General features: G+C 39.9%; 2 protein-coding genes across 2 annotated transcripts in view; one reads left to right on the top strand and one right to left on the bottom strand.

Annotated features, from left to right (window-relative positions):
• Positions 1–380: 380 nt before the first annotated feature.
• On the bottom strand, positions 381–6,031 carry LOC117446944 (neuronal vesicle trafficking-associated protein 1-like). The gene is made up of 5 exons (XM_034083470.2): positions 5,829–6,031; positions 5,413–5,563; positions 5,024–5,140; positions 3,088–3,198; positions 381–1,714 (listed from the first exon to the last, which is right to left on the bottom strand). The coding sequence occupies exons 2-5, from the start codon at positions 5,539–5,541 to the stop codon at positions 1,514–1,516; spliced, it is 558 nt and encodes a 185-aa protein (XP_033939361.1). The 5' UTR covers positions 5,542–5,563; positions 5,829–6,031; the 3' UTR covers positions 381–1,513.
• Positions 6,032–9,443: 3,412 nt separating this feature from the next.
• tacc1 (transforming, acidic coiled-coil containing protein 1) overlaps positions 9,444–16,264 on the top strand; it is a 34,418-nt gene continuing 27,597 nt past the window's right edge. Inside the window, exon 1 of the mRNA XM_034082380.2 lies at positions 9,444–9,634. The gene's annotated coding sequence lies outside the window, so the exon portion shown is untranslated. The remainder of the gene's footprint in view (positions 9,635–16,264) is intronic.

The following is a 16,264-nucleotide window of genomic DNA, read 5'->3' as shown; positions in this document are numbered from 1 at the left end:
CATTAAAGAGGGTTTCATCCCTCCCAATTCTATTCTATAATATATTACTCAAGAATCATAATCAAGCACCACAATTTTACATTTCCATTGTATGCGACTTTATACTTCTATTAGTTACTTTTTACACATAAAAACAAATGCGATGCATATATGATATGACGCAGTACTTTATTACTAATCAAAGGAGTATTTGAGACCCCAGTATAGGGTTATATCATATTCTATAATACTAGTAAAGAGTCGTTCTGCTTACTGAGTACTTTTGGTTGTGTACATTTAGCTGGTAATACTCCTGTAGACAATAGTATTTCAACTTTTACTAAAGTAAAGGTTAGACTTCTACCACCTCTGCATATATGCAATCCACTTAGATGTTGGTGTGAAATGTGGGCACTTTATTTCATTTTCATTTAACATTTTTATGTAGCAAATGCACTTCAATGGTATTCATTACATTGTTTGAAAAAGGTACATAATTAGTGACGGCTTAAGTTAAATGACAAATACAGAAGAAAGCAACAGGACAAGCGACTACTGCCAGATGGTTCCACTCCATCAACCTAAGTCTAGTATCTGTGACGGCGACCAACAGCCGTCTATGGTGACATTAATCAATGCACAATACAGTGTCATCACGAGCAATGCAAAAAACATTCATTACAGTAGCAAAAAATGTATGCTTTGAAAAGGAACCATTAAGTGGCCAGCAAAGAAGAAAAGCACATGGTGTTCACAAACAGTTCGAATGAATGGAGACAATCATTAATGCTGGTAAAAAGACGATGCATTAAAACTCCTTAACAGCACTATATGCAGAGAGCAGTATGGGCTGCGTCCAAACAACATCATTAAAATAGTTTATTTTTTCGCTGGTTAAAAGGTGTTCTCCAAGTCAGGGCTCATTTATTCACAATAACATGACCGTAAAAGATTTGACACAGATGACCTTGGTGGCAAATAATGCTGCAAACTTTGCCGCTTCATTAAAATGTAACACTTCCTAGACCTGATGAGGTCTGACATGCACTATCAGTACTTGATGTATTTGATATGTATGAGGTCCAAAGTGATTTTTTGTTTCGAGTCTTGCGTGCATATACGTTAAAACAAGCGACGCAGACAGAAGACGGTTCACAGTCATTTCACAATGTGAGTACTAAAGTGGGTTCTGTTACGTATGTGTATGTACATGGACAGTGAGTGTGTATTCCAGTGGCTCTTTCTACACGTTTGCCACTCTGTTTTGAAGTGTAAATAAATAACAACATATGCGATTCAAACAAACCGTGAATCCACCCAGCGGAAAGGCTTGCTTTGCTGAAAACAGATTGTTCTGCTACAGTACAAATCAGCTGACCTAACTACATCAACACAGCAGCAGAGCACCTCAGGCAAGAGAAGTTGTTGTTTCACCCAAAAGCCACGGGACTCCGAGGTTTGCTTAAATGGCACAACCGTATTATTTAATTATTATTTCTGCAGCAGGTGAGGCCACCACCCGATCCCAGATTGGTTAAGCCAGTTTCTGGGCAGTCTCCGTCTCCTGCTGAGTGACCTTTTCCTCAGACATGATGGTCATCCATGGTGATACTGACCGGGTGATGGTCTGCTTGGCTATGTTGTAGTGGTTGATGAGCGTAAAGAGGCGCCCGCGGCCCCCAGGGCCCTGAGGGGGGTAGTTTCCATACAGCCCAGCCGGCATGCAGCGACCTTGCTGCTCCAAAGAGAAAGGGGAAATTGATTAAAAACACTGAGGCGAGACAAAGTGCAAAATAAAAAACATTACAGTGTGACAAAATTGTTATTCAGGACGGTATAATGTCATTCTAAGAAACGAGCAGTGATTCACTGTTCAGTTAAATGAGGAGTAAAGGTGAGACGAATGTGACAAAACGGAGCTGCACTGTTTGTACCAGAGGAACACATCACACGAAAAATGGAAACGGAGCAGAAAAAATACTCGATAGAAGCTAGGCTGCATACTACTGTGAACATGGATTAGACGTATACAGAAGATGAGTCAACACTCCTTGATTCCACTCCTGCAGATTTGACAGGAAAGGCTTTATAGCTTTTTGCTGAACAGCAGCCACTGCGGCTATAAGGGACAGCGGTGGGACAATGCTTAATCCATTCAGCCAAATTATAAACTAATGTAATGCCAGAGGAAACAGTCATAAAGTCAATAAAATGTTATCTAAGTTTTGCAAACATAAGCTAGCATTAGCTACATTAGGTATACCATTTGAAGTAAGGCTGTAGAAGCAAAGCTCTGGAGTGCACTGAGCAATGGTTTGTTTTGTTGCTCATTAATTAAATGCTTCATTTGCAAGAGTGAGATTTGTGTTATATTGTATGTATAGAAGTTATAATCTTGCTTTTAAATACCATAAAACAGATTCATTCATTCAGATTCATTTAAAAACCAAAAGCTGGTGACTTGTAGTGGCTGTACTGATTCCCAAGATTTTAGCTAATGAAGAAGTAAAAAAACTATTAAATCATTAATTCATTCAACATTATCTATTTAATGAATGTCAGCGGTATTAAAAGGGTAAATTTGCAAGCAAAAACAAAATCAACTCTAATTGTGAAACAGAATCTTTAAAATTCAGAAATACTTGAATACCATTGCTGAATTTATTTGCAACACAATGCAATTTGAACACTATTATGACAGCCTGGCTGTCTATATGTGTTTTGTACTGTACAAGGTGTATTCATTGTACAATAAACCTTATTTAGGTATCACTCTTCAACACAATTCAAAAAACACTTTATGGAGTATGAAAATGGGAAAAAACGGTATCACTAAAGTAAAATGATCACATTAACATATCCCCGTCAGCAGGGGTGCCGCCAGGGATTTTGGTTCCCATGAAAAGATATCACATTGGTTACTTAAAAAAAAAATTCTTAATGAAAAGTTAGGACGATTCTAAGGGCCCGTGACTGACAGGGGCCCAAACTATTTTAAGTTTGGGCCCCTGTCAGTCACGGGCCCTTAGAATCGTCCTAACTTTTCACCCTCTTAGGCGCCCCTGCCCGTCAGGTGGGGTCACAAACAATAATGTTAAAAGTGTTTACCGTGTAAACAAAGCTGTCAGGGCAGGGCTGCTCGTACTGGTAGACCTTGTAGACAACCAGGAACACCACACACACCAGGAAGGCCAGGGCACAGATCACCAGCAGGGTTACCTGAAGAAGAAACACACAGCTCCATCATCAGATCCACTGTGACAGCTCCGCTAAGAGAAGAAACCTACCATGTGTGTCTTCATGACGGGAAAGGAGTGGAACAACAGATTTTATTAAGGCGAGATATATTTTCTTCCGCACTATATATTTTGCAATATGGAAATGTGCAGGAATGTTCACAAGATGATGACAGAGTACCTATTTCCAGACAACATCAACATGACTGTAGTCAACCTGTTTCCATACCACTGACATTGTGTATTTCTGCTTTTTCACCTGTTCCTCCTTGTGGTCAAGGACCATCAGGATATGCTTTGGTTGTTTACTAAAGTGATCTAAGGTTGTGATTGGTGGTCCATGTGCATACAGAGCCTGTTTTCACTTCCTAGCAAAAAAACTCTGAGCATCCAAGAACCCTTAAATTGTAGTAATTTCACAGTATGTTTGAGTAAATGTGCCTTTCTTGACATTGCACATAATGCAATGTAACTATTATGCTGAAACAACCTATTGTGCATCCCCAGATTTTATATTTCTGACTATTTTCTGTTGCAATGCTGCAGTATTAAAAGAAAACATATCCATGGGAGAGTTGCACATTGATGTAGATGAGAAGTCCAAGTTATATGTCCTACGTGGGTGTATATATAACAGAAGGTAACAACCAGTCAGGCCTATACACAATGTTCTGCGTGTAGAAGCGCGACAGAAAAATGGCTGGTGCGACCATCTGTAAAGCCAAGCTCTCACCTCTCTGGGGAGTTATGTAACGGCTACTGGTGTTTCTAGGAAGTGGGAGGGGGACAAGACAAAGTGTGGGAGAAATTGCCTCATTATCGCTTAAGATGTTGAGCCCGAGCTATTTTTAACAGTCAGGGGAAATTTGATTTTCTAAAGTAACAGCTAAGAAGTTGAAACAGTGAAGCATGATGCAAGTGTTGAGTTTTCTGTCAGGATATTCTTGAGGATTTATTTGATTTGGGAGCAAAGTGCTGTGCATTCAAATACTGTTTCACACCAGGTTCACTTATTTTATGGGACTGTTAACAGCATGTATCAATATCAGTGAAAAAATATTCTTTTGTATCTGTCTGTTTGAATCCTGCAGTTGCACAGCAGAGCAGACTGAAGGACATGTACAAGGCAAAGCAACAGGAAAGTATGAAAGAAACTATGTGTGATGAAAGGGCAGCTTTTCAAAGTCTTGATCAGAGGATGCGAGCTGTGTTCTCTGAGACAGCGATGCGCCTCCTTGTCTTTTAGATGTTTCAGAATTAAAGCTGGATCACTGAAGGAAGCTTAACTCACAGGGACTGTTTCATCTGTTGATTTTGATCGCGGGGGAAGAGTGTTGCATATATGCACAACACAGCTCATGCATTTTGAAGTATGCAAGGGAGTCTTCAGTGAACCAAAAGTAGGTTTTGACCTCTCGTTTTGCAAAAGCATATGTTTTAATCATTGTATATGGTGCAGCCAGGAGGGTGTTGAGGGAGGTGGGAGCGATGCTGCCGTTTGGAGGCCATCGCCATGGCAGCAGCTGAATTAATGAGCGTTTCAGGGCGGGGTTAACCGAATCATTGTGCATTATGTCTTCCTGTGTATAGCTACGACAAGATGACAGGCACAGACCATTTAAGTAGCATGAGCAAGGAAGTATAACTTGGAAAGGGGGAGGGGGGGTTATTATGACAAACGTCCTGAGCTGCAGGGAGATAGCTGTCTGCTCTGGGGGCATATGCACGAGTAGGAGTGTGAGACACATATTGGAAATGGGATGATGTATGAAACGCAAAACGATGGCAGGCAGCGGCATCATTCTTACTTTGAGACGCTCAGATACGCCTTCGATGATGCTTATTGAAAACTCTGCAATTTTAGGAGACCGAAGCTTCCCCTTCTTGCTATCACCGTCATAGTCTGCCTTTGTCTTCACCACCACCTAGTAGAAACACATAACACACATGTACAGGAGAGAATATCCAATCAGTTTACAGGTATAGAGAAATGGGGGATTAGAGAAGCAGGAGAATCATGTGTATTGTTCTATAGAAAATAACAGACATGTAAGAATAATCATTGGTTACACAAAATAAATGTGTTTTCCTTCATTGTTATCATCTTAATTGGACTAATTGGAATGATAGCAATACATGAGAAAGAGCCCCTCACTGTGACTTCTCCAATGGAAAAATATAATATAACAAATCTTACCTTATCTGGTGGAGGAAACTGGAGCTGACTGGCATCTAATGGTGTTATGAGAGGGATGGTGTCAAACCCATCTTCAGAAACCACCTTCCCGTTGTTTTTGTCGCTGAAATTATTCCCCAGTTTAACCATTTTCGCTGCACGAAAAATCAACCTGAGGGGGGATAAACAAGCGCGTATTACTGCTAAACGAGGGGGATTAGGATTATTCTCTACATACATAATGTAATGATTAATATCAAGATGTTTTTTTACATATGCAAACAGCAGTACATATCAAACAAAAAGATGTAAGGCGCTATGTGGGCCATGAGAAAGCCTGTTAACCACAAAAGCGCAGGAGAGGACAAGCAAGGCTTCGACATAATGGGACAGATGCATCACCGTGAAAAAAGGAATTCCCGGATCCAAACACTTACCAGCTCAGATGAGTAGCGTTTTAAAAACAGCGTCTTTTTCCCGATGAGATGATTTAATTGCTCCAGAGCCGGTTTATGTTTTTTTTAGGTGTGACGCAGGCGATTTGCGGAGAGCTGGTGCACAATATGGCCAGTTTGGTTTGTGCGCCGCGATACCTCCGAGCTGCTGCTGGCGTCTGGCTGCACTGCAAGTGATGTAACATCTTCATCACATCCATCCTTCACATCTGATCTGTGGCAGGGAACCCGATGGACAGATTTGAGTCACATTCTGATTTGTACAAAATGTTTTTTTCTTTTGTGTCCATCAATAAGAATCTTTACCGGTATTTATGCAAAAGCAGAGCCTGCATCTAAGATTTCAATTTGTAGTTTGCACAGCAACAGAAGAACATTTAGCAGATGGAGTATCTCCAGCCAAATAAACACTTATTCATATTGAGATTGCAGTATTGAAAAAATTAAGTAATTGATTGCTATTTTAATATATTATTATATTAATATTTCCTGAACACTTGGCTTCAAATGTAAAGTTTGTATAGGCTTATTAATAGTTTTGATACAATGTTTAGACGAACCTTCAGTTAATTAACATTTGAATCAGCAAATCCTCAAGGATATGGGCTTATTTAAACGGTGTGTGACGTCCTGCAACATGGCTGCCGGAATTAAGTGGAAATGCGAAAACTGGTTTAAATCTACAATTATCTGCCTGGTTGTTGGCCAAACCACATGGACAAGGACACCAATGGATATGGTTGTACGTGGACAGGTTTGTAAGCTACACATTTCACTTTATAAAGTCCTTTTTTTATGAAAACTGTAAACTAGCTTTTTTGTAGCTTTTGTAAACACTTCAATTACGTCACATGTATACTCAATGTAGTCCCATTGTTTAGCTGCCCAGCTAAAAACAGTTTTGGTTCATTTTCATCCCTCTAGTTGCATTGTTTTTCAACTGCAGCAATGAGGTGTTTTCAATGGAAATGTTCCATTGACCCAACTACACTACTTGCTACCTGTGCTTGCTACTTTGCAATTGAAGAACCAGAGATTTCCTCCATGAGTTGGTGGAGACCAAAACCAGAGCAAAAAAAGAATGAATATTGGACTTAGATTTTCCAGGTTGTAACAAACACAACTCAAATTGAATGATTATGTTGCTTAATATCTACTTGATGTGTAAAAAAAAGGCACTTTTTGCATTCAGGGTTATGGTTGGGTTAGGGTTAGAGTTAGGGTTAACATATCAACTTAACGAGTGGTACAGCACATTACTACCGTACGCTCAAGGGGCCAATTGGACATTTCAGGTGTAACTAACTGATATTCAATTTTGGTTGGCTCTGGTCAGAAGTGTGCTCTGCTGCATTTGTGGCACCCAGCCATGTCACAGTGTCCGACATGTAATTCCAGCAAGGCAAGAGGTTTGACTGCTGGATGTCAGCAAATATGTAAGCTCCCCAACACTTGGCTGTAAATCAAGGCTTTTACTTAAACATTAAATATTGATGAATCAAAGTTTTCAAAACGAATCTTAAGGTATTACTTATTCACAGTTTAACTCTCAAAAACCCTGATTGCTAGGGGCAGATGCTGACTGATCTGCTACATGCTGTCATCAGGAACATGTGGCTGGAGATTGATCAGATTTGATTGACAGTATAAAAATAAAACAAACACCAGCTCTAACAGAAGTATGTGACATTACTTAATATTTGTAATGCTGCAAATGCATAGAATCAATAGATTAATGTCCTGGTATTGGATTTGTTTTAATACAAAATGTAAAAAATGTGTTAGCACACCACATCTGACTTATCTTCTGTCCCTAATATATATATTATAACATTATTAATCTGGAAATATTCAGGGTTGTGATAAGTGTGCTTTGTGCAATACATTCAGCAGCCTCTCTCTTTCATATGTGTTGTCATGCCCAGAATCCTCTATTTTTCAGCATTCAGTGAAAACTTTACTGAGAGAGCCCCCTGTAGTTTACCAACCTCAAACGAGTGAGATAAATAAATAACTAAACAGTGACTTCACCAAAAGCTGTTCAAGGTATAAAAAGACAAATGTGTTCACGTTGTCATCACAAAAGCTAGTTAAGAAAACAGGTTTTCAGGGCCTCAAATTGTAAGAAACATCTTGATATTACTAAGCCTTTTTGTATCACCTCATCTTGAAGCGGTGAAGCTTAGCAGCTTGTTGCCAGGCTACAGTGGAAATGAATGGGGGCTATGAGAGGATGCATATGGAGGCCAGCCTGCTCTATAGTAAGAGAGAAGCAGCAGAGGAGAAAACGATCTCATCACATATTGCGATGAAAACCTCGGCTCATAGTGGACCGTGGACTGCTGCAGTGCCTCTGTGTGATGCTCGGCTGTGATGAGCCTATGTAGAGTCATTAGCTTTCTGATTTGCCTCCCTGGGGATGAAGAGGTGATGTCATGTGTTTCCTGAAAGCAAACATGACGATAATTAATGTTACAAATGGACTTACTATAAACATAATTGTTCCATGCCATAAGCAGTTAGTTAGCATGTTGCACTGTGATGTTCTCAATGTAACTTAAGCCTTAGTTCAAGCTGGTTTCTTATTTTTCAGACTGGCAAAACAGGGGCATCGCCAGGGATTTTGGGCCCCATGAAAAGATATCACATTGGTTACTTAAATATTTTTTTCTTAATGTTCTAAAATAGTTTGGGCCCCTGTCAGTCACGGGCCCTTAGAATCGTCCTAACCTTTCACCCTTTACGGCGCCCCTGTGGCAAAAACAGACTGGCAAAAACAATAAAAATAATAGAGATGAACGTATATGATAAAGCAAAGTAATTATTATTATTATTATTATTATTATTATTTATTCTTAGAGGTACAATATGATAGCTGTTTTCTGTTGTTGACTTCTCACGATTCACCAAAAGAGGGAGACATCAGTTCACTTATTCACAACTAAGACTGCTGAATGTCATGGCCATTTCTACTGATCATAATTCCATTGTTGAGGTCTACTAGAATAGATTTACATCGTTCAATTTTCCAAAATCACATTGGTTTTCTCATACAGCATCTCTGTATGTGTGTTCGCTCTGTCCTAAACGCCTTGTTGGAGCTCCTACCTTTAAATGATATGGTAATATCAATTACTATAACTGCATTTTTTAAATTAAACATGCACTGCAAAGGGCTTAATGTAGGGCAACTGAACATATACCAATGTGTTCAAAGTTTGGCATTCAAAACTGTTTGGAGAAAGGGAAAGTAGAAGCACAGTACAGTGAAAAGTAAGTCATTCACATTTCACCACTAGAAGAAGGACATTCTGTGTGAGTTGTATGCATTATTGTAGATTCAAGCTGCTAACGTTACTAATCTGATCCTATTATGTTAGTTTAAATTTAGATAATTTGACAATGTAGTGTTGTATGGTCCACTGTAATGCTAAATGCTAACTTTGATAAATACAGAAGCTGGAAAGGTCTTTACTTGTTACTCGGTGTAAAGTGTGCCTGATCTGTATATAGCACTGCAAACATGCCGTGTCTTTAAAACCCACTCTGCTCTTGGCTCTTTGCCCAGAAAGTTCATTTCCCTTTCCCCATCCAGCCACATGGGCTAAGCTCCGCCACGCAGAGAGAGCAAGTATTTTCACTCAGAGACCGGCGCCTCCAACAGCAGTCACAGCACAGACTCCCTTCAGGACCGCTGTCAGGGAACGAAGACCTTTTCCATCCTCTGTGTTGTGAAGAAAGGACACAAACATCCCATCAGACCCATCACAGGCCTCAGAGAAGCCGAGGTATGATTTACACTCAAACTGTGACAGCATGTCTGCCTGTCAGATGCCCCGTTATTCATATCAGTCTGTGCTTTCTTTGAGTATATGTTTGCTTTACTGTGCTTTCTGGTATTGATCTGCTGACTTTTGGACAGTATGCCTTATGACTCACTGCTGTGTCTGGTTTAAAGGTCCTGCTGCCATGTGGGAGCTATTGTCTTATGCATGAACACAAAGCCTCTTTTCATGATTCTATAATACCCTTTACTAGTCGACCCAGCACTTAGCGGTGTGTGTGATGTGTCGAGCTTTTTAGTACTTCTGTTCATTAATGCTGTTCATGTTAAGACTAACAGCAACAGGCAGGTCACCAACACTTTGGAGCTTAAGGAGGAATGAGTCACAAAGATTGAAATGGAAACTTTGGCACGAACAATAAGGTTCAGTAAAAACAGGACGCTTCTCAACACACACACACACACACACTGGTTGATACTCTGGTTGAATGAACAGGCTGCTGGGACACCACCATCAGTGCTGTTGACGTATAATAAGCAAGGCTAGATGTTTTTTCTGTAAAGAAAGACCGGTCTCTTGTTGTTGGACAAGTTGCATCGAGGCTGCATCATGTGAGCGAGTGCTGCTGAGGTTTCTGGAAGATTTTCTGGGAAGATGAGGTCACAGGGAGGCACCCAGAGGATCGGGTCTGAGCAGGAAAGGCAGAGGGTGGAAGACGTTCAACAGCGGCTCAGTCACTTGCTGGGAGGAAGCCATAGTTTTGTTGGAATTTCCATTCAGTTTGTGTCAAAGGAATTCTGATCTGGATGTATTAATAACAAGACACATGGCATGAAACACTTGGGAAGGGCTATTTCCCTTTCATATAAACAGTAGAAGTCTTATGACAGCTTTAATAGGATTATATAACACACTTTACTTTAACACTGTTTTATTTTTAGCAAGAGCCCCCTTTACCAAATTGTGTTATCTAATTTCCTAGCATGAAAAAGACAATTCTGAAGGAGGGTAAAAAACATATTCACACTGGAATGTGGTTGGAATGAGGATCATTTCCTTTCAGCCAAAAGGTTTTAGTTGGATGATCTGTGAACTATCAGGCATGTAAACCCCCACTTCCTCTCACACGGGCATTCACAGCCAACAAGTGCATTCTGTGTGCCCAAATCTCAAGTTCTAAAATGGTGCAATCTTGCGTGTTTTGAGCCAGTGTGCTCTGTTCGGATTTAAAGAGGCTCAGGCTTGGACAGACGCGGCTGGGAGGGCCAGCTGAGCCGGAAGTGTGGGGGGAAGTTGAGTCAACACAGAACTGTTTCTCAGACTTGTGTCGCTTCTGGTCTCATGCCTCTCAATGGACTCACATGCTCAGACTGAGATTGCAATAACACAGAGTTGCAGACGTAGGCAGACGCACGTTGTCTGGTTAAAATGAAATGAAAGTATGTTGAGTCTGGCTGGGGTGATGTTCTGCTTCTGTCTGACACAAAGACAGAGACTGAAAACAAGCGGAAGAAGTATTCAGATGTTTTTACAAAGTAAACGTAGCAAAACCACAGTGTAAAAACACTCTGTTACAATTAAAAGTCCTGCATTTAAACTAAGAACAACAATAACAATATTAAAATATATTCTTAGGGTTGGTAAATTCATATTTTGGATATAAACATATATATCTAGGTAGTGTTGGTGTTGGCAACTGAGTGGTTGAGATGTTGGCAGTAGAAATGTCTGACCCTCAAATATAATGAACTTAGATTGGCGTCGGCTTGCGGTTCTAAAAGCACCGAAGAAATACATACTTCCTTTTATGCAGTGATACAGTTTGCGTGTGTAGATGTTTGGTAAAAAAATGGTTAACTTCCCTGAACATTACAAATAGCATGCAAAGGCATCAACATTTTGTTCAACACACGCTGGGCCTTCCCTCATTTGAAGTATCTATCATTTTTCGTGTTACACCATAGGTCTATATTTCTCCATTTATCCCCTCATCCCTGCACCACGTTTCTGCGGTCCACCTGGTTTTAGTGAAACATTACATACCATAGTGGACAAAGAGAGGACTCCCATCTGTCTGTAGCTATTGTCTTCACTTTGTTGTTGTGATCACTCACATGACTGTTTATGTGAATATGACACAACAACTTAATTCTGCCACACAGCTGTTTGACTCGCTCAGATGAACACATTGTGAAGTGCAACAAGCTGCAGTCAGCTCTGACCAGCACAACACACTGGGAACGCTCTAAAACGCACACAACTGCAGTTCCAGTCTTTTAAACAGGGACACGGTCACTGGGCTGTATTTATGAGGTGAGTTTCCCTAAATTACAGAGTGCAGGGAGCCCAGCCTTTGACCATGATCACAATGAAGGACCTCCTGCACAAAACTATGAATGAGGACAATGAAGGAGTCGCTCTCTTACTGTTACTCTGTGGTCGCTCTGACAAAGTCTACAGTACACAATTTAAACTGTTGACGCAGAGCTTTACTTCATGACAGATGAGGATGAATGTTCTCTCCCCAGCTTCCACAGGGGGGCAGAGTGGAGCTAGATATTATACTGTTACACTGTAGTCCCAAACCTTTTACACTCCTTGAACTTTAGATGACCAGGCCATTTTCACAAAATATCCTATTGCTAAAAGTAGCTTATAAAAGAAGCTAGATGTGGTAACTCCATTTTACTTAAACATGATAACTATCAGTGCTTCATCGTGTCAGTATTTAGGAACAATAATACATCTAAAAAGCATATTTAATGGCACATTTTGTTGTCTAGTGAATAATTAAATCAGATTATTCACACAGTGAAACAATCCAATAAGATATAATATGAATAATCCTGGAAAATTTTGGAAAGCCATTAAATCGTTATCCACCGGCGATATCCGTAATGAGCTACCTCCGTGCATTACCACAGCATCTGGCACTATATCGGACAGGGCTACTATGCTAAATTGCTTTAATGAGCATTTTGTGTCCTGTGGTTCTCTGTTTGATTCTGTCACTAACTCTGCTTCTGTGAACACTACAGTATGTGACTCTGAAAAATGTGTGTTGGAAAACCCTTTTAGTTTTACCCCTTTTACTGTTGATGTTGTTTGTGAAGCTTTAACCAAGCTAGATCCTAAGAAACTGGCTAGCCCGGACAACGTAGAACCTTTCTTTTTAAAGATAGCTGCAGATTGTATTGCTCCACCTCTCACTACTCTTTTGAACCTCTCCCTCAGCACTAACACAATTCCAAAATTGTGGAAGTCAGCGTATGTCCTGCCTTTGCTAAAAGGAGGGGAGGCCACCTTATTAAATAACTATAGGCCAATCTCTAAGTTGTCAGTTCTGGCTAAGGTTCTTGAACGCTTAGTGAGTGAACAGGTAAAGGTGTTTTTATGTACAAATGACATCCTGTCTAAACATCAGTCAGGCTTCAGAAAGCAGCACAGCACCATCACTGCCACAATGAAAGTGGTGAATGATGTGGCGAGTATTTTAGATAATAAGCAGAGTTGTGCAGCTCTGTTTATTGACCTTTCCAAAGCGTTTGACACCGTCGATCATCACATTTTAAAGCAGAGGCTAGCCAGTATAGGCATGTCCAGCCATACAGTGGGGTGGTTTGTAAACTACCTCTCTGAAAGGTCCCAATGTGTTCACTTTGATGGGCTGTCTTCTGAGTGGTTAAACATTGCAAATGGTGTTCCTCAAGGTTCTGTTTTAGGACCACTTTTATTCTCCATATATATTAACAGTTTAGGTGAAAATGTGGATGAAGCTACTTTACATTGTTATGCAGATGATACTGTGATGTATTGTGCAGGTCCCTCCATTAAGGAGGCTGGTGTTAAATTACAGGCTGTTTTTAACATTATTCAGACTCAGTTCTCTGAATTAAAGCTTCTTTTAAATGTTGAGAAAACCAAGGTAATGCTCTTTTCTAAAGCTAAAAAGACACCAGAGCCTGTTTTAGATATTGTAACTACGCAAGGAATAAAACTTGAAGTTGTTGCCTGTTACAAATACCTTGGTATCTGGCTTGATGATTGTCTCACTTTTAAACTTCATGTCAATAACCTGCTTAAAAAGCTGAGGGTTAGGCTAGGTTTCTTCTACAGGAACAAGTCCTGTTTCTCGCTTGAGGCCAGGAAAAGGCTAGTCACTGTGACCTTTTTACCTGTGCTGGACTATGGGGATTTGATGTATATGAATGCACCTGCCAATTGCCTGGTCAAGTTAGATGCTGCGTATCACAGTGCACTAAGATTTGTGACAAACTGTAAAGCATTAACCCATCACTGTACCCTGTATGCAAGGGCTGGTTTGCTTTCACTAACTGTACGGAGGCTCAGTCACTGGTACATTTTTATATACAAAGCCATGTTAGGGAAACTTCCATCTTATATCTGCTCCCTGATGTCACGGAAAATTGTAAGTGGCTACTGCCTGAGATCGAATGCTGTGGTTTTATTAAATGTGCCAACTGCTAGGACTGTCTTAGGGAAGACAGCTTTTAGATGCGCAGCTCCTCTGTCTTGGAACAGTCTGCAAATTAAATGGAAACTGAACAATCTGGTGCCACTAAATGTTTTTAAAGCTCGGTTGGATGTTAGTCAATCAGAAGCTATTGGTACTTGTTTATGTGGATAATTATGTAAATTATGCTGTATGATGTCCTTTTGTTGTTCTATTTATGTTTTTATGTTTCATGTGGAACTACTTGAGCAGGTCTCCCTTGAAAAAGAGATCAATGATCTCAATGGGATTTATCTGTATAAATAAAGGTTTTAAATGAAATGAAATAAGATAAAGATTACCATTTGAGCAACTCTCCTCTTCTTGAATAATGGAAAAATATACATTAAATGATTATTCAAATAATAATTAAAGTTGATTTTATGACCATAGACCGAGGGTATATTTGAAGAACAGTATTTAAAAGAAGGTTAGTTAAGGTCAGTAACTTAAAATGATTTAAGTCCTTTTTATGATGTACATTTATTTTTAAAACAGACTAAATGTTAAATAAATATAGCATAAGAAACATATTACTTTGATTTAGACAATATGTGATTTAGATTTAATCTTGCATGTAAATAAATCTGATAATGAAAAGTACTTCTCTTCAGAACTTCTGCCTCTGTTGTGACTATCAAGATTGAGAACAAGCTTCATCTAAATACCAGAAACCCTTTATCCTCAGTAGAAACATACCTCTTTTATCTGCAGATGAGACACTCCCTTCTTCTTTGTCTGATTCTTTTTTTAAATGCAGGACACACCAGTGTTTGACAAGTCTGTGTGATTGTGCATGTGTGTGATTGACCAGTCAAACGCTAGAAGGGGCGGAAAACAAGGTGTCATTGTGAGGGTCCGATCGTGCAATGGCAAGTTTTAGTGACTGTAAAAATTCCACTTGGTTATTAAAACAGCAGTTACATTTTCCTCATCTGCATCAGGGTTATAAACTGTACAATTATGTAAAACTGCTTTATAAAACTATCTTCTTTTTTCACACACATTTTTCTTAAAATGTATCAAAAACAAAAGTACCTATTTCCGCTTCCATAAATCCCAATCATTTATTGTGTGTGTGAAAGCTACTATAGATTATAAATTACTGTTTAGTCTGAGGCTTTGTAAGGAATATAAAAACACTGCCTGTCACTTCAGTAAGTTACTTATAGCTATAGTAAGGCTTAAAGAAAACGTGCTCCCACTTGCCCGTGAGAGTCCAATCCAAGTTGCCTCAGGAATATTCACATTTTCCAACTGTGAGCGAAGTGATTTTTTCACTATAATATTAACATGCACTGTTGCACAGATTAGCCATTCTGTGTACCCTGCAGTGTTTACAAGAACTGAACTTCAAGAAGGATTGAATTACTGTTATCATATAACATCATTAACACGAAACAGGCCATGAATATAACTCCAATCTGCTGATTTTGCCCTCCATGAGGCAGAAAGGACATAATGAGAAGCCTTCCCCTGAAAGAAACAGTGGCTCAGTGTTCCTCTGAACTGGTCATGCCAGATCTCTGGAAAGTCTTAAGCAACATCTTCACAGAAGAACGAATTCCCACTTATCTCGTGACTCACTACATCTTTCTATGGCTGAGACTTTCTAACCAATTGAACCGGGCACACAAGTTGATCGCTCCCAGTTTGATTACACGACTGCAGTATCAGCGTCGGAGTGTTTACTTTCTGGTGGTAAAGTTGAGGGAGGAGATTTGAGGAGGGAGGAACAGGAGGACCCACCTGTCAGTAGACAAGAAGAACGCTGACGGCCTTGAAGCGCTGTTACTCAGGAGTGCAGGCTAGTGTGCACACTAGCTAAGAGAATACACCAGTTTGCCTATCCATCGACCAAAGGAATTACAATGGGTGGCACTATCAGTCAGAAGAAGGGCAGCAGGCGAGCCAGCTCAAGGAGTCACACCAGCAGTGTCATGTGAGTCAAATTCCTCACCTGTTGGATGCTGACTTAACAGAAAAAAAACTGTTGTCACTTCCATTCATTGACTTGAGATGTGTGTTGCTTTCAGCTGAACATATTTGTGAATATGTATGCAGTTTTAGTAACGAAGTAGCAGTGAAACGTATACTATTTACTAAACTACAATACTGAG

The sequence above is a fragment of the Pseudochaenichthys georgianus genome, chromosome 5 (genome assembly GCF_902827115.2).
Source record: "Pseudochaenichthys georgianus chromosome 5, fPseGeo1.2, whole genome shotgun sequence".
NCBI lineage: Eukaryota > Metazoa > Chordata > Actinopteri > Perciformes > Channichthyidae > Pseudochaenichthys > Pseudochaenichthys georgianus.
This window is presented reverse-complemented; position numbering and strand designations above follow the sequence as displayed.